At 42.5% G+C, this 23965-nt stretch overlaps 2 protein-coding genes across 5 annotated transcripts in view; one reads left to right on the top strand and one right to left on the bottom strand.

The window, feature by feature from the left end:
- Positions 1 to 21875, top strand: part of Golm1 (golgi membrane protein 1) — a 43920-nt gene extending 22045 nt beyond the window's left edge. The window contains 8 exon segments of the mRNA XM_090329435.1: positions 2306 to 2360; positions 6476 to 6578; positions 12469 to 12598; positions 16482 to 16635; positions 16880 to 17137; positions 18470 to 18541; positions 20868 to 20895; positions 20897 to 21875. Of these exon segments, the coding sequence (XP_090185561.1) occupies positions 2306 to 2360; positions 6476 to 6578; positions 12469 to 12598; positions 16482 to 16635; positions 16880 to 17137; positions 18470 to 18541; positions 20868 to 20895; positions 20897 to 20942 (846 nt within the window). The 3' untranslated portion in view covers positions 20943 to 21875.
- Positions 10346 to 23965, bottom strand: part of Naa35 (N-alpha-acetyltransferase 35, NatC auxiliary subunit) — a 74669-nt gene continuing 61049 nt past the window's right edge. For 3 of the 4 annotated variants that reach the window (XM_090329430.1, XM_090329432.1, XM_090329433.1), the window contains 2 exons: positions 22436 to 22516; positions 21886 to 22102 (listed from right to left, as the gene is read on the bottom strand). In XM_090329430.1, coding sequence (XP_090185556.1) covers positions 22043 to 22102; positions 22436 to 22516 — 141 coding nt within the window. In that variant the 3' untranslated portion in view covers positions 21886 to 22042. Of the gene's footprint in view, positions 10614 to 21885; positions 22103 to 22435; positions 22517 to 23965 lie in introns of those variants that run through there. The other variant, XM_090329431.1, reaches the window with a different exon arrangement.

Genomic DNA, 23965 nt, shown 5'->3' on the forward strand with positions numbered 1-23965 from the left:
TATTACCTTTGTAAAGTACCTCTCTGGAAAAATATCTCCCTGGCTGATGAATTTCACAGGTTTATTGTTTCATCAAGGTTTCTTTCTTGTTCTGTAAGAAGTGTCCTTCCATCTCCCAAAGTAAACATTAGATTTGTTTGTGTAGGCTTAACCTTTGCGACACATTCTTGTATCTAGAAGACCCTTGTTCTTTATGACCTCTGCTAGGCCCAGGGAAGTGAAGACTGCACAGAGAGTAAGTTTCATATTCCCCACCATAACCAAGAATGGGGACACATATGTCTCCATGGTTTGGGCAACATAATAACTTAGTGGAGTATTTGCAGCCTTTGTTGCTGATTACACAGTAGGAAGCTTTCACACTGTGGCCAAGCACACACACACATTCTTGTGTGTATATATAAAATGGCACATGGTCTTGGTGGCATACTCTGGATATTTCATATTTACTCCTTGTGTGCCTCATATTTTTGCTTAGTTTTAGCAGTGAGTTCTGTATTTACAGTTCTACCAGGAATCATATATTTGAAGAAGGATTTGTTAGGAGAATTGGCTGCAGTGATGGTGGAGGCTAAGAAGGCCCATGCAGGCCGTCTGCAGGCCTGGAGATCCAAGGTTGCTGCAAGTGAGACTCAGTCCCGGATGTGTCTCAGGGAGAGGGAGGAGGAGATGGAGAGAGAAAAGCACAGAAGGAGGGAGAGAGAACGAGACTCCCTTTGTCCTCTTTGTTCTCTCTGGCACCACTCCTCAGTGTCAGCTTACTTGACAGATTCCCCCACCAGAGTCCTGTGAACACATCTCTCTCTCTCTCACACACACACACACACCCACACCACACACCCAGCAGTAATCCATCAGCACTTACGCAAGTCTTCTTCACCCAGGCAGGTTAACAGGTAAGTTATGCATCACAGGTACAGATCCCATGAAGCTGGTGACCTGCCCAGGTTCCTGGTGCACTGGCAGGGGCCACAGAGCAGCTTGCCCTCCACAGCATGCCTGTTGGGCTGCTGTTTTCTTTTTGCCTACTTGAGCCGTGTCAGCAAACTGTGCCTCAGTTTTCCAGCAAATGAACTGAGGTAATAGGTTCTCTCCTCTTATACCTGTTTTGGAGAGTAACTGACTGAATAAACAGAGGGGAATAGAGCAGAGAGAGAGAGAGAGTGTGTGTGTGTGTGTGTCTGTCTGTCTGTCTGTGTCTCGGTTGGTCATGGGGCTTGAACTCTGGGCCTGGGCACTGTCCCTGTGGTCTTTAGCTCAAGGCTAGTACTCTTAACATGTTGAGCCACAGTACCACTTCTGGTTTTCTGGTGGTTTGTTGGAGATCATAGTCTCATGGATTTTGGTGCCCAGGCTGGCTTTGAACCGTGACACTCAGATCTCAGCATCCTGAGTAGTTAGGATTATAGGCATGAGCCATCCGTGCCTGGCTAGAGCCCAGCCTTAAGTGATTGTGAAGGAATATACGCTGCTCAGTTGTTAAATTTGTCACTCAGAACTCACTTTCTGTCCCTTTGGTTTTTTTTTTTTTTTTTTTTTTTTTTTACCAGTCCTGGGTCTTGAACTCAGGGCCTGAGCACTGTCCTTGGACAGTTAGTGAGCCACAGTACCACTTCTAGCTTTTTTCTATGTATGTAGCACCGAGGAACTTCCAGCTTTTTCCTATGTATGTGGTACCAAGGAATGGAACCCAGGTCTTTGTGCATGCTAGGCAAGCACTGTACCACTAGGTCAAACTCCCGGCCCTCCCTTTGTATTTTTCAGTAATACTTGGAGTTCCGTGTTGTTCCTTCCCTTCTCTGTTCAAGGCTTCCACTTGGTATAACTCTCTGTGGAGAAATCAGTCTCTGGTGTTCACAGACTGGTAGACGGGGAGAAGAAGGCCAAGATATTCAGTCACCCTGCTAGTGGAGTGACCATTGAATCACCTCTTCTCTTTCTATTGGCCTGGCTCTGACTATGACTTTTGGCTGAGTAAAGGCTGCCTGCCCAGAGGACCTGTGGTTTGGGCTACCATTGCTGGTCTTTTGATTCTGGGGTGGAGAATAAACCAGGCCTGACGAGGAAAGGGTGTCTGAGAACTGGAATGGTGCCTAGGATCTGATTTCTCCTTTTGCGGGCTCCAGGCTGGTGGGTGGGAAGCAAATCTTTACAAACAGGTGTGTTCCTTTCCCCTGTGGACATTGGATAGTGCCTCTGGAGCTGCACTTGGCCCCGATGGCTGGTTTTCTCCTTTGCCAGTATGTACATTATGAAAGCTAAGTTGTTGGTGCACGGTTTAATTTCGTGTATGTCTTCCTTGCAGGCAATGCTGGTGAATAATATCACCACAAGTGAGAGGCTCATCAGAGATCTGCAAGGTAAGCCCTACCCTGCCCCGGGAGCTGCCTTTCCCTTACAGCTCCCTGGGGTTTCCTGTGGTCCTGATAATCTCATGGTGAGTGTTAGTAGGCACAACTGAGCCATCTTTCTTCTTTTCCCCCAACCTACCTTTTAAAAGTAATTACATTTCTGGGCACCTGGTGGCTCATGCCTAAATCCTAGCTACTTTGGAGGCTGAGATGTGTGGATAGTGGTTCAAAGCCAGCATAGGCAGGGAAATCCATGAGACTCACATCTCCAGTTAACCACCAAAAAAGCTGGAAGTGGAGCTGTCACTCAAGTGGTAATGTGCCTATGGTTGAGCAAAAGAGTTTGGATACAGTGCCTAGGTTCTGAGATGGCACAAACACACAAAAATTACATTGTAAGTTGTAATGGACAGAAGATTTCAGTCATTGTAGAATTTATAAATACATTAAGAAATGCTGTGTTGGCTAGGAGTGTGGCCTGGTGATAGAGTGCGTACCTCGTATGTACAAAAGCCCTGGCTTTGATTCCTTGGTACCACATACAGAGAAAAAGCTGGAAGTGGTGCTGTGGCTCAGAGACAGTGCTGAGACCCTGAGTTCATGCCCCAGGACTGAGGGAAAAACAAAAAAGAAAAAAATGCTGTATTGCAGACATAATTCATTATTTGAGCACTTGCCTAGCAGTTGCAAGACCTTAGCTTTGATCCGTAACATTAAAAAAAAGCTGAGTTTCCCTAACTTGAAATTTTGAAATATAAAGCACTACAATACTTGATAAATACCTCAGGTGGTAAGTCTCATATCTGACTCCAGGTGACAATCAGAATGTACAGAATTATTAAGCATTTTATATAATTCTTTCTTGTCAAGATGTATAAAGGTATATATGAAATATAATTGTTTAGGGTCCCATCATCAAGATATCTCACTATATGTCTATATCTTTATATTTATATGTGAATAGATGCTAAAATCTGAAATCCAAAACACTATGGGTTCTAAGAATTCTGGATTAAGGAGAGTAAACATAAATATATAGATATATATCTGTCTCTATATATCACATATATGATACATATTTATCTCACATCTGCACATACATGTGTTATACACATGATTTTGTGTGTGGTGTATGTGACTCATTTAGGTCATCCTGTTGAGCACAGTACACTTCTTTCTTTGCTGCTGTGATTCAGTTTGGAAGCTCAGGTTAACTTGTGCTTTGGGATGTGTTGAAGCAGCAGCAGGGCTTGTAGTGTGCAGCCCTTTCCTCTGGGCTCCAGTCAGCCTGTCCAGTGTGGTGTGAGGACACCTCTGGTCTTCGTCTGGAAGCTTCTGTGAGCCACAGATGCTTCCGGTTTCTACCTCTTAAACATGACAAGGCTGATTACTCCTGTCACCACTGTGACAAAAGGGGCCATGGGTCCCAGGTAGCTGCCAAGCACTTGACATGTGGCTAGCAAGACAGGAGTGGATTTAAATTTCTCTTAGTGTTGAGTAATGTAAATTCAGAACTGATACTTGACCCAGTTACTGGGAAACTTAAGTTTATGTTTGGGACAATGTGGGTGTAAACCCATTTAACCAAACATAGTGTGAAATCTAAATTCCAAGCAGGAATTACTGATGAAAAATTGAACTGAATTGAGACATACTCTACTTATAAAGTACACATGGATTTTTCAAAGACTTCATGTGAAATATGAAGTATTTTTCCATTCAGTATTTTTCTGTTAGGGTGTGGTGGCTCATGTCTGTAATTCAAACTCTTCAGTGCAGTAGACGTCTGAGGCAAGCCTTGGGGAAAAAATGAGAGCCCCTATCTGAACAACTTAAACTAAAAGCCACACAACTGAGAATAGAGGCCCTGAGTAACTTAACCAACCACCCAACCAAATATACATTTACATTGGCCGGGCACTGTGGCAGGAAGATGATCAGTTCAAGGCTGACCGTGTCTTGAACAAAAACTGTATTTGAATGCCAGAACTAGTGAACCCAGGATCTTGAACTCCTGCCCCACTTTACCTCTTTGTTCACAGCTAGTGCTTTACCACTTGAGCCATACCTTCACTTTTGGCTTTTTATTCACTCCGTAGTACTGGGACAATATTTTTTAATGTATTGGGTTAAATCCAATTTATTATTAAAATTATATCTGGTTTTATCTGATTTATTTAGTTAGCCAGTCCTGGGGCTTAAACTCAGGGCCTGGGCCCTGTCTTTGGACACTTTTTGTTCAAGGGTAGCACTCTACCACTTGAGCCACAGCACTGCTTCTGGCTTTTTCTGTGTATGTGGTACTGAGGAATTGAACCCAGGGCTTCGTGCATGCTCGATGAATACTCTACCACTAGGCTATGCTCCCAGACCTTTATCTGCTTCTTAAAAGTGTAATTGCTAGGGCAAAAATGTTTCTGTGTAGTTTGTGCTATAGTTCTATTGGTCTGTTTCAAAACAGACTCTAAATAGATCAGTAGGAAACATATAACATTTGCTTGTCACATTTCCTTTGCAAAAATGCAGGGTTACACAGTTAGAACGTTGGCTTGCCTAATAACAGGCACACTTCTCAGAGCTGTGATCTGGGGCTGATCCTGCTTTGTGCCTCCAGGCAAGGGTATAAGCTGTAGATGCCTACACTTCCTAGCTTTAACTGTGTTATGTGACCTACTTAAGTGACACATGCAGTTTGACAGATTTTGACACAGGCATATCTGTGTCAGAAAGCCACCATCAAGATCAGTACAGTGATACATCTGTCACCCTCAAATGATTGTTGTGCCCTTCCTTGTTAGTCGTCACACTACAGGCAACCTGTGATCTGCATCTTGGCCTTACCCATTAGCTTGCTTTGCAGAGGGTTGGGAAGATTAGTCGTGGGGATTGAACTCAGGTCCTGGACACTGTCCCTGAGCTCTTTTTGTTCAAGGCTAGAGCTCTAACACTTGAGTCACAGCTCTTCTTTTGTTTTAAATACATACATATATACATATATATGTATATATATATATATTTGGTGCTTAATTGGATATAACAGACACATATTTTTCTATTCAGGCTGGCTTTGAGCCATGATCCTCAGATCTCAGCCTCTTGAGTAGTTAGAATTACAGGTGTGAACCACTAGCGCCCAGTTTAGCTTGCATTTTATAGTTGTGATGCCTATTTTTTCCCCTAGTTTCCTTCAGCATAATTATTGTCTCAACCATGTTGTGTGGATATCTGTAGTTTTTCCTTTTCATTTCTGGTTTATTCATTGTCCTATATTTTGATTGTGGAACTTTTGCTTTAAATTAGGTTTATCAAAGTATTCCCTTTGTGTAGTTTGATATGTTAAAAAAAAAAAAAAAAGATAGTTTTGAAGTAGAGTCTCACGCTGGTAGTCCACAATGGCCTTGAACTTTATGTAGTGCAGGCTGGCCTTAAACTTGAGGTCGTCTTGTCTTCACTTCCCAAGGGCACGCACTACCATGGCTGACAAGTGTTTGGTCTCACAGATCACTGCTGTAGTCAATGCATAGCATCAACTTTTCCTCGGTGCTGTTCTTCTCACTCCCAGCCCTGCTTCTTTCTTGAACATTTGTGGTGACTCCTCAGGTCCTATCTTGTCCTCAGGGGTCTACTGAGCTGAGCTGTTCTCCGTGAATGCTTTGCATTTGGTCCTTAGTGTGCTATGCAGCACTAGTTCATGGGATCCTTTGTTTTAATTTTATTCTGCCTTAGAATTTTATTCTTGCAGTTCTAGGTTGGGGGTAAACTTGAGGATGCCACTGTCTGGCTGAGACTGTGGCTGCGTTCTGGTTTCTGCTGTCCCTTCATTCAGTGACCCTGTAGCTGCTTTTCCTGTTGTCCCAGCTTGGCTGTAAGCTGCTCCTCTTCTCTGCAGAGCGTTCACAAGTTGAGTTGTCAGGGCAGCAAACTGCAGTTTCCCTGGTAATTGAGGTGGGTGACCGATTCCAGGGCCTCGGAGAACAGCTCAGCCATGAACGAGTGACATGAAAAGTATTGGCAAGCCAGCAAGCACAGGGCACTTGGCAGAGGTGTCTGCTGATGCTTCCTTTCCGACCTGTGGGTCTGCCGCTCGATGACTAACGTGATGGCATGTCCTCCTCCTGTCTCAGACCAGTTGAAGGCCCTGCAGAAGAGTTATGACAGGCTGCAGCAAGACGTTGTCCAGTTCCAGAGGAACCAGACCAGCCTGGAGAAGAAGTTCTCCTACGACCTGTAAGTTCAGCTCAGGAGGCCCAGCCTGCTCCCTCCTCCTGATACTCAACCTGAAACTTTGTGATGGAGAAGGGCTGAGTCCTTCCTGGGACTTTGCCCTTCACAGATATGTTTCCTTTTCCTAAGCCTTAGAAGCCTGGGGTAAGGAGTAGAATACAGAAGTAAGAAAGGTGCATAAACACACACACACACACACACACACACCCATTTCTCAGCAGGAAAGAATCGCCCAATGTACCCTGAAACTCAGCATCTCCTACAATTCTGTGAGGTGCAGTGTACTATTTGAGTTAGCATCTCTGCTATTTACAAATGTCCAGATATGAGTTAAGTCAAATGTTACTCATTTTGGCCAAGTATTAGTACAGTTGAGTGCGGGGTGACGGCACCATGGATACTTTCTTTTCTTGAGGCTTTGCAGTGTTTTCCACAGTGAGAGTGAAATACTTTTATAATTCACATAATAAACTTTTCACAAGTGAGCTGAACCCCTGGGAACAGAGTAAATGTCAGCTTTGCAGGATATAGAATAGGTTTGATTATGCTTACTTCACATGCCTTCTCATAAGAACACAATAATAAAGTGTGGGAATTTAGAGCCAACACCACTACCCAGCTGTTTGCTTCCAGTGACTGAGTTCTCTCAGTCATTTGGGTTTCCCCTCCCACCCTCAGTCTAGAGCTTGGACTCTAGTCCTAGGTTGCTGTCTTTAGCTCAAGGCTACTGCCCTACCCCTTGAGCCATAGCACCACTTCCAGATTTTCTAGTGGTTAAATGGAGGTAGAGTTTCACAGTCTTTAGTGCCCACGCTGGCTTTGAACCTTGATCCTCAGATCTCAGCCTCCTGAGTAGCTAGGATTACAGGCGTGAGCCACCATGCCCAGCAGTCATTTGATTTATATCACACAATCACTAATAATTTTTTTCATTCACTTATAATACATCCATATAGGTATTATTTGATGAAGTGTCTCACCATTTAAGAATTTCTTGAGAGCCAGTTGGCTGTAGTTTATGCTTGTAATCCTAGCTACTCAGGAGATTGAGATCTGAGGATTGCAGTTTGAAGCCAGCCTAGGCAGAAAAGTCTTTGTGAGACTCTTTAACTCCAATAAACTACTCGAAAAAGCCAGAAGTGGTGCTGTGGCTCAAGTAGTAGAGCACTAGCCTTGAGTACAAATTGGCTCAGGGATAGCACCCAGGCCCTGAGTTCAAACCCCAGAACTGGCAAAAAAAAAAAAAAAAAAGTCTACCTGACTTAGGAAATGTTAACCCCTCTGTATAATACCTTAAAATTCTATTTTAAAAAATCTTAGGCTGGGGCCAGGGATTTGGCTTAGCGGAAGACCCTTGCCTGGCAAGTGCAAGGCCCTGAGTTCGGTCCCTGGCTCTGGAAAAAAAACAAAAAAGCTATAAAAAAAATCTTAGGCTAACTACGGAGCTCAGCAGGCCCTGTAGGATCTAATTCAGAATTGACTTTCTCTAGTGTAATTTTGTTCATTTATTTTAAAATTTTGTTTTCACTGGAAAGATGATGCTCAGTTTTAAACATTGAAAGTGTACAAGTTGCTTTGTTACAATAAAACTAAACATGGAAAAAAAAAACCCTTAGGCTAAGCCCAGGCACAAAAGGACCTGAGACTTATCTCCAGTTAACCTCTAGAAAACAGGAAGTAGGGCTTGGCTTAAGGGTAGGGTGGTAGCCTTGAGCTGAAGAGCTCACGGACAGTGCTAAAGCCCCATGACCTACCCCACCCCCCACCCCTCCCCCCAAAATCTTAGGCTACTAAGGAATTGGATTTACATAAAACTGAAAACTGAAATACCCTAGTCTTGCTAGCATGTTTATTTTGTGTGCCAGTCCTGGGGCTTGAACTCAGGACCTGAGTCCTGTCCTTGGGCTTTTTCCTCAAGGCTATCGCTCTGCCACTTTAGTCACTGTACCACTTCCGCTTTTCTATGTATGTGGTACTGAGGATTTGAACCCGGGTCTTCATCCATGCTAGGCACTCTATCACTAGGCCAAACTCCTGGCAGCATTTATTCTTAAGATATATCTTAATGCTAATATTTTTCTTCCATGGATTGAAATGCAAACATCACTAATGGCCCCAGTTAATGTTGACCCAGAAGGTATTGAACTATCTGGGAACCAACTAGAGCAGAGTGACCAGGCAGTGGGCAGTAAGATGGAAGTCCTAGATTGACATCTCTTTTGGCTGACCAAATCTGTCTTACTAGTTGTTTCCAGGGCCCTGTGTCAGATGTAGGAATGTTTCTGGATGTTTGTGGAGTGTTGGAAGCTAGAAGGAGCTAGCTGTGCATCACTTTGGATGAAAGACCCTTTTTGAGAATTTGAAGGAAAGGTCTGGATGCCCAGTTACTTACACATGGGTACAGGCATGAAGTAGTATATTCTGCTTGTAAGAATGAATAGGCCCTTTCAGGCATGACTGCACACCATCCATTAACTCACCTTGTCTGGTTAATCCCTTTATAGAATCTGGTTGAAGACCTGGCTTCCCCAAGTCTTGTTTTTGCTGGGAATTGGGCAGCCCATTCCCACTTTTCCTCCTTTACCTGTGCAGACATCATGCATTCATTCCTTCATCCAAACATAGCCTTATTTTTTTCCCATAGAGTCAGCTCAGAAGATGAACTGCTCATGATGTCATCTGTACACCATAAGGAAAGTTTGCAAATATAGTAGCCGTACTCAGGGATGGTCACGTTCCTGGATGATGAGATCCCCTAACTCTATAGGTTCCTCTGTCAAGCCTACGAATCCTAATGGTACTAGTCAACAGTTGTACCAAGTCCTCCGTGTGCCTGCAGTGTTGCAGTTAGTGCTGGGACACTCAGTGTGTACATGTAGGAAGTGGGCTGCCCCAGGCTCTCAGGAAGTAACACGACCTGCATGACCTGTGTCTCAAGCCTTACTGCATACTACTACAGAAATGGAATGTGAGAAACTGACTATTTACACTGCTGAGAGAGAGGCCCTTTGTACTTAACCCAGGCAGGTTGAAAGCAAGTGAACCAACATTTCTCCTTTGTAGGCTGAAAGGTTCAGGCAGGGCGGATGACCTGGGCTGGCAGCTCCTCAGGAAACTGCTGCCTCTGTTTTTAAGCTCCTGTACACTTGTCTACCACCTGTGGCTGTGTGTTTGTCTGGAGTTGATTACAGTGGGGTTTTCATTTGATCTTTCAGCTGGGATGAGGAGCCCTGCGCTTCATGGCTTCTCCAGTGCCAGGTCCCCTTCTGTGTGTGTTATGTTGTGACATGGTGGTGCTCTGAACTGCCAAGGAGCATATTCCAAGTTAGGGGTTGAGTGCATCACTCAACTGGCCTCTGCCCAGAGCCTGGCCTGCAACTCAGATAAGGTGGCCAGCCCTGCGGGAGAAAACATGGCCTAGTGGGAAACTTGAGTGTAGTTTCTAGTCCTGGCAGAAAGGGCAGGCCACCGCTTAGCATCCCATTTGCTTTGACACTTGCTGAACAGCTCTTCTGTTCCAGGTGGAAGGCTGAAACCTCTGAGCTCATCCCACAGCAGTTCTTTCACACTAGTGTCCTCCAGCCATATTTACTTTTGTTGCCACCCAGTTAGAGTAGACCTCTGTCCACAGGACTCCCTGGCTACATGCAGCCATGGATCCGGTGACTGCCACACTTAGGCTTGATGGCTGCGGATGCAGGGCTACCTACTACCCCTGTCAGGTTTGGTAATCTGCCAGCCTGAACTCAGTCCAGCCATATTTAGGGTCATAGTTTTATTACAAAGATTGCACTTCAGGAACAGCCACGTGGGAGAGATGGACTGGAGCTTGAGCTCCTGTGGAGACGAGACGCCACCCATTCAGTGCATCGGCATGTTCACCAAGTCACATGACTGAACTCACAAAGTCTGGAGTCCCTCTGCCACCCTCCAGTCCCTGGAGGTCAGCCCCATCCTGGAAGCATCCAGCTCACACGGTCCCCAGTGACCCCCATGTCATCTCTTCTGCATCAACGAAGTCTTGGAGCAGAGAGTTCACTAGGAATAAGAAAAAAATACTTCTCAGACACAGGGCATCTCAGGGTAATTTAGGAGCTCTGTGCTAGTGCTAGTACCAAAAACAATCTGTGTGTGTGTGTGTGCGTGCGTGCTCGCGTGGGTGTGTGCGCGCACTCGTGCATATGCTCGTGTGCTGGTCCCCAGGCTTGACCTCAGAGCCTGGGTACCGTATGTAAGCTTGTTTTCACAAGTGCATTCTTCCACTTGAGTCCTTAGCTCTACTTCTGACTTTTTGGAACTTTATTGGAAAGAAGAATCTCAGGGACTTTCCTGCCCCGACTGGCTTCCAACCTTAATCCTCATTCACTAGGACTGCAAATGTGAGGTACCATGACCTAGCCATTTTTAATTGGTCATGGGGCTTGAACTCCAGGACCTGGGCACCAAGTTCTTTTTTGCTCAAGGCTAGTGCTCTACCACTTTGAGCCATGATCTCAATTCTGGTTTTCTATTGATTAATTGGAGATAAGAATCTCACATACTTTCCTGCCCAGACTGGCTTTGAACCGTGGTCCTCAGATCTCAGCCTCCTGAGAAGCTGGGATTACAGGTTTGAGCCACCATTGCAGCTTCCAGCTGCTTTTTATTAATCTTAAAAGATTTTATTAAAACTGATTTTTTATATCATTTCAAATGTCAAGTTTAACAAACAAGTATTCAAGAATGGGATCTCTACATGTACTCACTGGCACATAAATTTAAGAACAAAATTAAAATTAAGCTGAGAGTTTATGTCATAGATACACATTGATCTATATATTATTAAGTTTACAAATATATCTCCCATCATAAATTTATATGTCTATGTAGTTATACATAGTTATGTCTATGCTCTAGTTTCATCCACTTCCCAGCAAATGCCATTATTTTATATTGTCTGTTGGCTATGTAGAATTCCATTGTATATATATATGTACCACATTTTTTGTATCCATTCATCTGTGGTAGGGCATCTGGGCTGTTTCCATCGCTTGGCTATTGTGAAGTGTAGCAATGAACATGGCTGTGCAGGTGTCCTTATCATATCCTGGGTCATGTTTGTTGCTCAGGGTAGATGCCCAGGAATGGTATGGCTGGGTTGTAGGGAAGGTCTATGTTTAGTTTTTTAAAGAACCTCCAAACTGCTTCCAGAGTGGCTGTAACTCGTTTCCTTTCCCACTAGCAGTGCAGTAGGGTTCCTCTTTCTCCATATCCCTGCCAGCATCTGTTACTGTCTGAAGTCAGAATATTGGTCATTCTGATGGGAGTAACATGGTATCTCAGGGTTGTTTTATTTGCATTTCTTTTATGACCATCAATGATATGCATTTTCTCATATGTTTCTTTGTCATTTTAACCTCTTCCTCTGATACACCTGTCTTTAGTTCCCTTGCCCATTTAGCGATTGGTTTGTTGGGTTTGGGGGAGATTAGTCTGAGTTCCCTGTAGATATTGGATATTAAGCATTTGTCTGATGTATTATTGGTAAATATCTTTTCCCAGTTGTTTGGCTGTCTTTCTACTTTAGTAGGTATTTCTTTGTCTGTACAGAAACTTTTTATTTTTAGGTAGTCCCATTTGCCAAGTCTCTCTCTGACCCTGGGCCAGCTGCTTATTTTTAAACTTTTTTTGTAATCTGTGCAGTTTATCTCTTTTAGAAAATTTTAATAAATGTTTAGTGAGATCACCGTTATTTTTCTAGCCAGAAATGACTTGTTCTGATTCCCTCTTCAGAGTGAAATGTCCAAGGCAGGTAGAGGGTGGTCAGGTCTCACTGAGGGATTTCCACAGAGAATCACTGATACATGCACACATGCTCACACATTTGCCTGTCCTCCTACTTTCTCTCATCAAGGAGCCAGTGTATCAACCAGATAAAAGAGGTGAAGGAGCAGTGTGAAGAGCAGAGAAGAGAGGTCACCAAAAGCAGAAAAGAAGTTATAGCTTCTAAGGACCTGGGTGAAAAAAGTGAGCCACGTCAGCAGGTAATTGCAGGCCTTTCCTAGCACCTCCTTGGGCTCCGGGGTTCCATCACTGACTGCTCTGAGGAACAACAGAACAACGCTTGGTTCTAGGATGGCTAAGGTTTTATATGTGTATATCTATTTTCATTTCTGTTGGTTAATACCTCTATTATTGGATTGTATGGTCATGGTTATATAATAATCTGTATTTAACCTTCTGTTTCCATAGTGGTCATGTTATCATTTCCACCAGCAATTTATGAGGCTACTGTAGCTTTTGCTACTGTTTATCTTTGTGGCATAGCCTTCCACATGGGTATGGAGTAAGAAAATTTGCATTTTCTTATTAACTGATATTTGGGCATTGGGTCATGAATTTTACTGGTCATTTGTATTTGAACAAATGTCTGTTCACATCCTTTTCCAGTTGATTCAGTAAGTTCTAACAATTTATTATGTAGTCTAACAGACTATAGTCTACATATACATATAAAAATATATGGTCTAAATATATAAAAATATGATATTGTATATATGGTTTGCAATTTTTTTTCTAAATTTTGGATAGTACTTGAATTTCCTCAATAATACATACTGAAACATAGGTTTTATACTTTTTATTTATTTTTGCTTGGGGCTTGAACTCAGAGCCTGGGCAATGTCCCTGAGCTGCTTTTTTTGCTCAGGCTAGCACTCTACCACTTGAGCCACATTCCCAACCCTTAGAATGTTTTAATTAGATGAAATCCACTTCATTTTTCTTGTTTTTGTTTTTTTTTGGTTGGTTGTGGGGCTTGGACTCTGGGCTTGGACACTATCTCTGAGCTCTTTAGCTCAAGGCTATCGCTCTACCCCTGGGCCTGAACATTATCCCTAAGCTCTTCAGCTCAAGGTTACCATCCTACCCCTTGAGCCACAGTGCCACTTCGGTTTTCTAGTGGTTAATTGGAGATGAGTTTCACAGTCTTTAGTGCCTGGGCTGGCTTTGAACCAGATCCTCAGATCTCCTGAGTAGCTAGGATTACAAGCGTGAGCCACTGGTGCCCAGCTGAAGAATTTTACAGTTCTTAGCTCTGTGTTCTGAGATTATTCTTTTAGTTTGTTTTGGGGGTCTCATGCATGTTAGGCAGGCACTGTCCTCTATTGATCCATATTTCCAGCCTTTTTGTCCTGGTTATTTTTGAGATAGGGTCTTATTTTTTGCCCTGGCTGAGTTGGACCACAATCTTCCTATTTTTACTTCCTGCACAGCTAGGATGGCAGGTGCATCCCAGCACTCCCAACGTTTTCTGTTTTCTTTCTTAACCCCCCACCCCAGTCCTGGAACTTGGACAGTCTCTGAGCTTTGTTGCTTAAGGCTAGCACTCTTACTATTTGCCACAACTCCATTTTTGTCATTTTGGTGGTTAGTTGGAAATAAGGAGTCTCATTGACTTTCTTGCCTGGGCTGGCTTTGAACTGTGGTCCTCAGATCACAGGCTTCTGAGTAGGATTTCAGGTGTAAGCCATCTGCATGTCCCAGCATTTTTTCTCACCACTTCCAGCTTTTGCTGTGGATATAGGGTCTCATGATTTATTTCCTCCTTCTGGCTGGCCTGTACTGTTGGACTTAGGGCCTTGAGTTTATAATGCAGGCACACTGCCACTCAAGGCATCCCTCTAAGCCCCTTTGTGTTTTAGCTGTTTTCAAGGTGAAGTTAGGTTTTTAAGCTTTGGCTTCCATCTGGGTATCCCTGTGTCACTGGGGACGCAATCATGATCCTTTGCATCAAGCTATTATGCCCCCCACCCCAAGCTGGAATAACAGGTGTTTGTTATCACACCCAGCCACAGCTTGATCTAAGAGTGTCATGGACTTTTATAAAAGCCCAGGTTAGCATTGAAACTGTTACCTCCCAAGAGGCTAGACTTAATAGGCATGAGCTACCAAGCCTAAAATGAGCTCATTTTTAATTTTAGTAAATTAAGTCTTCGTTCTTTATTAATTGAGCTTAATCCTTCCCAATTTTGTTCATCTTTTAAAAATACTATTGATTACATTAACTTTCTGTGTTCTTACATTGTTGATCTCATTAACTTCCATATTTCCTTCCTTTAGGTTCATTCAGCGTGTTTTTTTTTAGTGCCTCGTTATCCTTTTTTAAGCTATTGATTTAAATTCATTATATGAGATAAACAGTTACAGTTTCTGTATCCCAACGATTTCACCCACTTAGTTACTTTTCCCTAACTTCTCAGCCCCCACTAACACCCCCAAACAGTTTTCCTTATTTTCAAACTTGTAGATTACACTACATATTTGAGCTGTTTTTTCCCCCTCCCTTTAGGCTTACAACAAAATCATTTGACAATACAGAGATTTCCTATGTCTTCCACCATGATGGTACATTTGTCACACTTGTTGAAATGACACTGAAACATCATAATTACCCAAATGCACAAACAGGGTAGGGTGTACTTGTGGTGGTGCTTGGGCAGTGTATATGACATGCATCTCTGTAGCATAAGATGCAGTATTTTCACTGCCCTGAAGATAGCTTGTGTAGTGCTGATTTATTCCAATCCTTACCCCACTAAACCCTGAGACACTAGGGTTTGAACTTGAGCCTGGGCTGAGACTTTCTGCAGCTTAGTGAACACCTTGTTAAAGGAGAATGAGTGTCTCTGGCTTATTTCAGAATGGTTCAGTTCCTCTTCTCTTACTACTGCTCGAAGGGACGAAACCAGCCTGTTCTGTTTCTTATGAGAAGTTGGTTGGCTGGAGCTTCAAGTGTGGGAGACTCCTATCACTGAGGCTCTTGAAAATTTTAGCTTAGCCTTGTCTGTACTGTGGCATCTGGAGGTTGTAAATTACAATTACAAGCCAACCCTACTGTACTAGTGGTATCTGCTCAGATTATTTTCTCTGTAAGCTGTGCCCCCTCAGGTCCTGCTGTCTCCAAGCTTAGGGACTAGGCTTTGCCCCAAGAATTGATGGGTGTTTTGGCTTTTTGGCTTTACCCTGGTTAGACCACATGGTGACTTAACTTCTAAAAGCACTTTTAATTGGGAACTTCTTTAATATGAATGTATAAATGCCTCTCTGCACAGTGCTTTAGCTGCCTCCCATAGGTTTTGGTATATGTTACTGTTTTAATTTGCCTCTGAGTATTTTTCTCATTTGCTTTGTGATTTGTTTGATCCATTGGTTATTTGAGTGTGTTAATTTCCATATAGTTGTTTCTCAAGTTTTGTTACAGATTTATAGTTTTCATGTTTTTGTCATTTAAATTCATTGCAGCTTGCTGTGCAGCCCACTTGTGTTGTGCTGGAGAGGGGGTGTTGTCCATTTGCATTGGAGAGCATGCATTCTTTTTGGTCATGGGGCTTGAACTGGGCCTGGGCGCTGTCCCTGAGCTCTTTAGCTCAAGGCTACCACCCCACCCTTGAGCCAAGCCTCACTTCCCATTTTCTAGAGATTAACTGAAGATAAGTGTCCAGTCTTTTGTGCCGGGCTGGCTTTGATCCTCAGATCTCAGCCTCCTGAGTAGCTAGGATTACAGGTGTGAGCTACTATACCCAGTGAATACCCATGCATTCTTGTTGGGTGTTCAGTTTAGGTAGTTTATGGTAGAGTTTGTCCTTTTCACCATTACGTTTTCTGCATAGTTTTAATTGTAGTACTGAAAGTACTTTCTGTGAGATCTAGAACTAAAACCTCAGGTCTGTTGGCACCCACCACATGGTGTTTTTTCATGTTGTGGAGTTATCAGAGGGTGTGGCGGTACCCTGATTGTGTTACATGAGGTCCTTAAAAGTTTCAAACCCTGATCTCCGTGCATTCTAGGCAAGTACTCTACCACTAGGCAAAACTTATAAAGATTTTGCTCACAGAATCCTAACCTAGCCCTTGCTTCTGTTTTAGCTTGAAGTCCTCAGTGCGTCCCAGCCACTGCAAGAAGCAGGCCAGCCACAGGCCCAAGTGCCACAAGGAAAAGAACCTGTGCCTAGCAATGGCAGATCTCCAATATCAACCCCTAGTTCTGAGGTGGTTTTGGATGTGAAGCGAGGGAAGAAAGGTAAGTGGAACCTGACAATCACTTCTACATTCACATGCTTTCACATTTACAAGTCCCTACAGCTACTCTGGGGGCAGTAAGGGAGCAGGGAGTCAGCACTCGGGTTGGCAGGTGAAGACAAACTAGCATACAGACCAACCCTCGCCAAGGTCACAAAATAGGCTCCCAGCTCCACACTCTACATCCAGGAACACCGGTTTCAATTTGAGTGCTGTTGACATCCTGCTAACTGTTCTGTACACAGATGAAACCAACGAGATCGAGCCTGTCACCAAGGAGCCTCAAAGAGACAGTCTGGGGCTACCCCGGGAGCCAGGCCAAGGACAAGTCTCAGCAGACAGACTTGGCACAAGAGCCTTTGTGGGAGCTGACAAAAATGGCCAAATTACTCAGGCACCAGCTGCACTGCTGGCAAGGCCTGCAGACCAGGATCCTGAAGACCCTGAGCGGGAGCAGCTGGTCATCCGAGATGGGCAAGAGGAGCAGGACGCTTCAGAGGAAGGTGCGCGGGGTTCCACGGGCTCCTCTCTACCCGCCCTCTAGTTCCTAAATACTGGATATGTTCCCTCAAATGTCCCCAAAGAGCACTTTATTTTGTTGTCTACGTGTATTAGCAGGTGGGAGGCAGGCAGGAAGCGCAGTGCACACCAAGTGTACTTGAGCCTTCAGAAATGAATACTAACAAGTTAAGAGGACCTTACAAGTGTACACTGTTGAGATGAGTTCCTAACAGAGAATGTCTCAAAACAGGCAGGCCACCAAGCCTGTGGTGTAGATAGCCTGGCAAATGGAGGAATGGAGGGAGATTGTGTGTCTTTCAACACGAAAGTAAAGTAAGAGTCCCATCTTTTAATAGTGGGAATGTGAGGCCAACATAGTATTCTGGGATGTAATTGAGTGTCTTAAAGCTGCAAAAACTTTGCATCCCACCTGAGTCTGGAGCACTTTCTGAAGCATCCCATGGCTCTCAACGTGGAGTAGCAGGGGTGGACCTGAGCTAGCGTAAGGTCTGTGGGATGATCTCATTTGAACAATAAACCCAGAGTAGATGTTTGTATGCTTTCTAAGTATGCTTTTAAAGGCTTTTGTCCTCTACTTATTAAATGTTTAAATTAAACTCTTTTCTGTGGTTCTCTACATTCTGTCCTAATTCTCTTTCTTCTTTTCCTTGTTGGTCATGAGGCTTGAACTCTGGGTCTGGACCCTGTCGCTGAGCTTTTTAGCTCAAGGGTAGTGCTCTACCACTTCAGCCATAGTGCTAACTTGTGGTTTTCTGGTGATTAATTGGTGGTTAAATCTCCTCACGGATTTTCAGTCTCAGGTTTTCATGCCTGGACTGGCCTTGAACCATGAGCCTCAGATCTCAGTCTCCTTAGTAGCTAGGATAACAGGCGTGAGCCACCAGCATCAAGTTGTCCTATTTTTTTTGGGGGGGGGGGGTGTGGCACTGGGGACTGAACCCAGAATGTTGTACTTGCTGGGCAAGTGCTTTGTACTGAGGTATATCCCAGGCCTCGTGACTCCGTTTTATACAGATAATGGACAATTTAATAGTACCTCCATTCTGCCTTGGGATCAGTAAGCACCTGTGGTGCTGGGTCTGTTCAAACTCACTCAGGGTCTGTCTTGCGTGCTGGGCCATCTCAACTTACACATACATGGTCTCCAGAGCCACAATGAAACTAGAGTGCTTCTGCATGGTGCTTATACTGGAAATAAGTCCTTTTGCAGACAAGTAATGGACTCTTAAGGTTAATGCTCAGCTGCAGATGTGCTGGTATTTGTGTGGTATCAGGAGGAATGAAATAGCTTTATCTTTCATCTCATTTAACAGAGAAAGAAGAAAACAAGGCGGAATCTGAAACAGACAAGCAGGCTGCCCTTGCAGAGAACAAGAATTCAAATAGTAAGAACACTGCTGGCCACAGGCCACCTTGGTGCTGCTCCTTCACTCAGTCTAACGCTAATCACAATGTCGTCCTTCTTTCATGATTTTTCTTGAGCAGTCTTTGAAAGCAGCAGGGCGGTGGAGCACAGTAAGGGCTGAGGTATACTCGGCAGCAGCTGGAAGATATGTTGGGTCCTCCTTAGCCACCTTCACTTTTTCAGCTTTTAGTTTTTCTGTTCATTCAACTTTTACCACACTGTTCTACAGTTTTCATTACTACCCTGAACAATGCTTCTCACCATTTTGTCCCTTCAACTCATTTATTAGCAGGTCTTCACTACTGCCTCGTAACACTTGAAAAATTCCCCATTTCTGCCTCTTTGGATTGCAAACTGTTTCCTCAATCTTCTGGGCTTTATCCCTATGTACTTTTTTTCTCTTTCTCACTTGTAATGGATGTTGCTACTGTTTGAACTTACTATAGAAGTGCTCTATGACACTCTACAACCCTTTTATTGCAGTTTAGAGCAAGTATTAATCTCCACAGTAACCAGCAAAAAGTAGGGCTGGAGGTATGACTCAAGTGGTAGAGCATCAGCAGAGCAAATGTGAGGCACTGGCTTCAAACCTCATATTGGTGGGGGGTTTGGTAGAGAGAAATAAGGATCTAAGTAACTTTGTCAAGGCCAGCCTTGAACTGAAGATCTTCCTGCTTCTGTTTGCAGAGTAGCCAAGATCACACACGTCAATAGCTTATCTGCCTCTTTTATATTGGGGGTACAGACATTGTGAACTCAAGGCTGCACACTAGCTAGCTGGGTACTCCATGCTTCTAGTCACACACCAGCCCTTTATTTGTATTGAACCACAATCTATTGTGTCCCATGAGGCTGAGATTACAGGTGTGTGACACTTTTATCTATTGGACAAGAAGGGGGTCTCTGGAACTTCTTTGCACCAGCTAGTCTTGAAATACTATCCTCCCTCAAGTAGCTAAAATTACAGGTATAAACCAGCAGTGCCAGATTTTATCTGCTCTTTAGCTTTCTTGCTGTCCCGTTTTATTTGCAAACCTTTAAACTAGGGAGAAGCAGCTTTAGGATTTTGGTGGGGATTATCTGCCTGAGTAGATACAGCATCAGTTTTTGTGTCCCTCACCTCTGGGATTGTTAGGAGAAAAGCCTTATTAGCTCCAAACTTCTGTAGATGCCTTCATTTGTAATCACATGAACAGTTGTTAATGCTTCAAATGTTTTTTAAACAGCAGTGTGATTTTAACTCACAGCTTTCACTGGCTAGGCAGGCACTATAATACTTCAGCCAATACCTTGTCTTTTTATTTTTCAAATAGGGGTTTGATTTTTACTGACCAGCCTAGAATGCGTTCTACTTATACACTCCATATAGCTTGAATAAGCACATCTACCTATTACAGCTGTAAACTTTTCTCTAAGCTGGTCCTGAACAGTGCTAACTCTGATCTCAGCCTTCTGAACAGCTAGAATTACTAACACGAACGACCATTCCCAGCTTAGTGTTTAAAATTAATTTTATGAAAAATTAGTGAAGAGAGAGTTTCCATTTGCCTTTCATCCAGATTCCAATGGTAGTCTAGCTGTCTAAATAAATGCTGGAAGTCCAGTTTTGGTGTTTATCTGTAATTGCAGGCATACTTTGGGGGTGGAGATTTGAATGATCATGCTTCAAGGTTCATGACTCCATCTTAAGTTGAGTGGGATGATGTGTGCCTGTCATTCCAGCTATACAGCATATCTAAGAAAGAACAGTCTTCAGACTGTGTCTTCAGCAAAAATGAGACTCCATGCATAAAATAAGACCTGAAAAGGGGAAAGGGATGTGTATCTCAAATGGTTTGGAATATTTGTGTAAGTACTGTCCTGAACTCAAAATGTAATGACAGAAGTTGATACTTGGTATATGATTTGATCATAGACTTTTTTGGGTCCTGTATCACACATTACAATTACTATTCTAGCTCTTTTAAAAAACTGTTTTGTATTGTATCACTGAAAGAGCTTAGTGGAGGAAGAGTTTTGTTGCCAATTGGCTCCTCACCAATGTACCCTGCGGGCTGCATTTAACAGGAAGTCAGGATGGCAAGGATCATGACTGGTACTGTGTTTCATGAACTTTGCTTTGCTGTCTTACCTTTGATTAGGAATCCCACTTGAAATTACTGTTATGGGAGATACAACTTTTTATGGGAGATACAACTTTCTTTAAGGTGCCATAAAGAGGACTGTGTGAAATGGGATCTACCTGAGTGGTTTCTCAAAATGTTCAATTCTAAGACGTTATGTAAGGTTTTTTTTTTTCTTTATAGATTTTAATGCTGAAGATCAGGAGAGAGAGAATAAATTTACTTGATCAACATGAAAGGCAGAATCATTTGCGCTAAATAAGTGGAATTACATACTTCATGGAAAAACTGAAGAGAAACTACAAAATGAGTAAAAACTGTGAAATGTGCTATATAAAATGTACACCTAAAGATGATCGTTGTGGAATTTTAGTATGTACATTATGTAGGAAAAATGTTTATCTGTAAGATGTTTTTTGGTGGTATTTTTAATATGTCTGTAATAAGATCAAAATCGGTGAAACTTCTTGTCTGATAGGTAGCCTACAATAGAGTTCCTGCGGAACAAAGGAGAAATTGGTTACACAGAACTCTAAGGGTTTTCTTTGGAGTCCTCCACATGTGCAAGAATCTTAAATGACTACTTACATATGTTTCATATTCATGAGCAAAGTGAAGTCATGTTCACCTTTGCTATTGCAATGACTGGCTTTCAAGAATGTCCACAACAAAACAGCACTTGCAAGACAAGTATTAGGATAGAACTATCAAAGTTACTAGTGAGAAGAGAAACTGAGCATGTTTAGCAAGAGCCAACATCAAGCTTGACTAATGGGCTGGCACTGAAAGTTGATGCCATTTTTCAAAGCTAGAAAATAGTGAATAGACTCAGCATGTCACGCAAAACCTCAACTCTTTTGACACTAGTAAGAAGGTAAAATGTATAGAATGTCAGCAGGCCAGTGCTGCACTCTGGGCTTTGTGCTCAAGGCCAGCACTGTACCACTTGAGCCATAACTTGTGTGGTTTTTTTTTTGTGTGAAGTGGAGATATCTCAGACTTTTCTAGCTAGCTTTAAACCATAATAATCAGATTCCTGCAGAGAAGATTTCAGACATGAGCCACCAGTACCTGACAAAATTTTTTAAATTGGTATTTTTTTTATTAACTTTTACAAATGCTATTTTCAATCATTCATAAAAATGGTTTGATTATGTAATAGAACCATGTAATGTTCATCAATGAATTCAGTAAGACTAATAACCACTTTAAAACAGCAGTTTTCACTATTCCTTATAATGGGTTGTCATCTAAGAAATCCATTCTACTTCACACATATGTACTAAGACAATGGGTGTTTCCTTAAGAGTGGAATCTGAGCGCAGATTCCACCCCTTTATGATTACCTTTTCAGTCTTTCAAACAAGTTTCACAACAGGAAAATATTTGTGAACAGAGAAATCGAATTCTGGAGGAACCTGTAAATAAAATCAAGGTCATGAAACTCATGAAATGTATATGTAGAAGTACAAACAAAGACAACATAAATGAGATTTAAAAAGACTGGTAATACAAAAAAGTAAAAAAAAAACTGATTAACTTGCTTTTACTTGGTTTATGAAGGTCTCAAAGGCAGATGACTTAAATATCACCTGCTTCTCCCACAAATTATACTTTTACAGTTTCCCAAAAGTATGGAGTCACACAGGAATGGGGATGAAGACTATAAACTTAAGTCACTAAGTATCTCTCAAGTCATGACAAGTTTTGCAAGATGTACAGTTTTCCAGATAATGTATCAATGTATTTACCTTTGATTCTTTTTTGTGTCCTCCTGCCAACAACTTCATAACCACAAAGTTGGGTTTGGCAACCTTTAAAATTCTATTGACCTAAAATGTGAACACATTAAACTGTCACAAAATGCAGTCAAAATTTATATGAATCTAAGGAAAGTATACTTGCTATTAACAATTGCACTAACACATCAAAATCTCCGTTTATTAAACACTTGAAAACCAGAAAATAAGTCAGCCATCTTTCCTCATTATCACCCCAAACCTAAATTACCCAATAGGGTTCCTATGTCTTCAAATGAGAATTTTACCTCTCCTAGACTTTTAGCAAACAAATGATTGGCATTGAGGTAAAAAATAAAAGATCCATCCACAGGACCAAATTAAGAAAACTTGTGGTTAGGGACAGGAAGAAAAACAGTGAGGAAAGGGACAACACAGTCCAAAAGAAATGTACTCATTACCTGACTTTACATATGATACTTTTATAACACAGAATTTATAACACAGAATTTCTGTGTGGGTCATTCCAATTTGTTTTCATGAAAACAAAAGAACATTAAGCTGTCAAATCTTGTAGAGCTCTTGCAAGAAGTCAGACCCTCTGCAAGGCCTCTAATCTCTGCTCCTCAGTTTTACCATCTATACAAATGAAGATAACTTACTTATCTTAGAGAAATAAAATGAGGTTTAAATGAGTTAACATATACAGTAATGTACTTCATAATGACATTTCCGTCCGTCCACAAATACAGTGGTCCACAATGGTCCCTAGATACTATGCAGAGCTGTCTACAGAACAGTTAGGCAATATAGCTTAACAAGGCATTTCTGATCATACACGCTATTACATGACTGTATTAAGAGCTTGGACCATGCCTGGTAGGTATCGCATGCCCTTGGAGTAGTAACTCATTTCTAACACTAGTCCAAAAAGCTGGACTTCATTTGAACATCTGAAGACACTAGATTACGTTTAAGTTTCCTCTTTAGCCTCTCTGAACTAAGTTCACAGTGTGTGTTTCCAACATACACCTGTTGAGAAAACTATTTTCAAACATCCAATGGGTACCAAAGTTTAACATGTCCAAGACTGAATTCAGTCCTGCCTTGCTCCACTGGCACATTTCCACTGGCTCAGGCAAAACCTTCAAGGAATCCTGACTACTTGCCCATCCTATAGCTAACCTATCAGTCCAAGAGTTGGTCTTCAAATACAAAGAAAAGGAAATTGTGTGTATGTGTGTACCAGTCTTGGGGCTTGAACACAGGGCCTGGGCACTGTCCCTGAGCTTTATGTTCAAGGTTAGCACTCTACCACTTGCAGCCACATCTCTTTATTTCCTACTTTTTTCGTAGTTAATGTGAGATAAGAGTCTCCTAGCCTTTCCTGCCTGGGCTGGCTCTGAAGATATATGTCCTGAGTAGCTACAATTCTAGCTTTCAGCTCCCTACCATTTAGCAGCCATCATTTTTCATTACCTCCACTACTTCCATCCTTTCTCACCTGGATTACAGCTATTATTGGCTCCCTGGAGGCTACCT

This window comes from Megascapheus bottae, chromosome 3 (genome assembly GCF_031878675.1).
Source record: "Megascapheus bottae isolate mThoBot1 chromosome 3, mThoBot2.hap1, whole genome shotgun sequence".
NCBI lineage: Eukaryota > Metazoa > Chordata > Mammalia > Rodentia > Geomyidae > Megascapheus > Megascapheus bottae.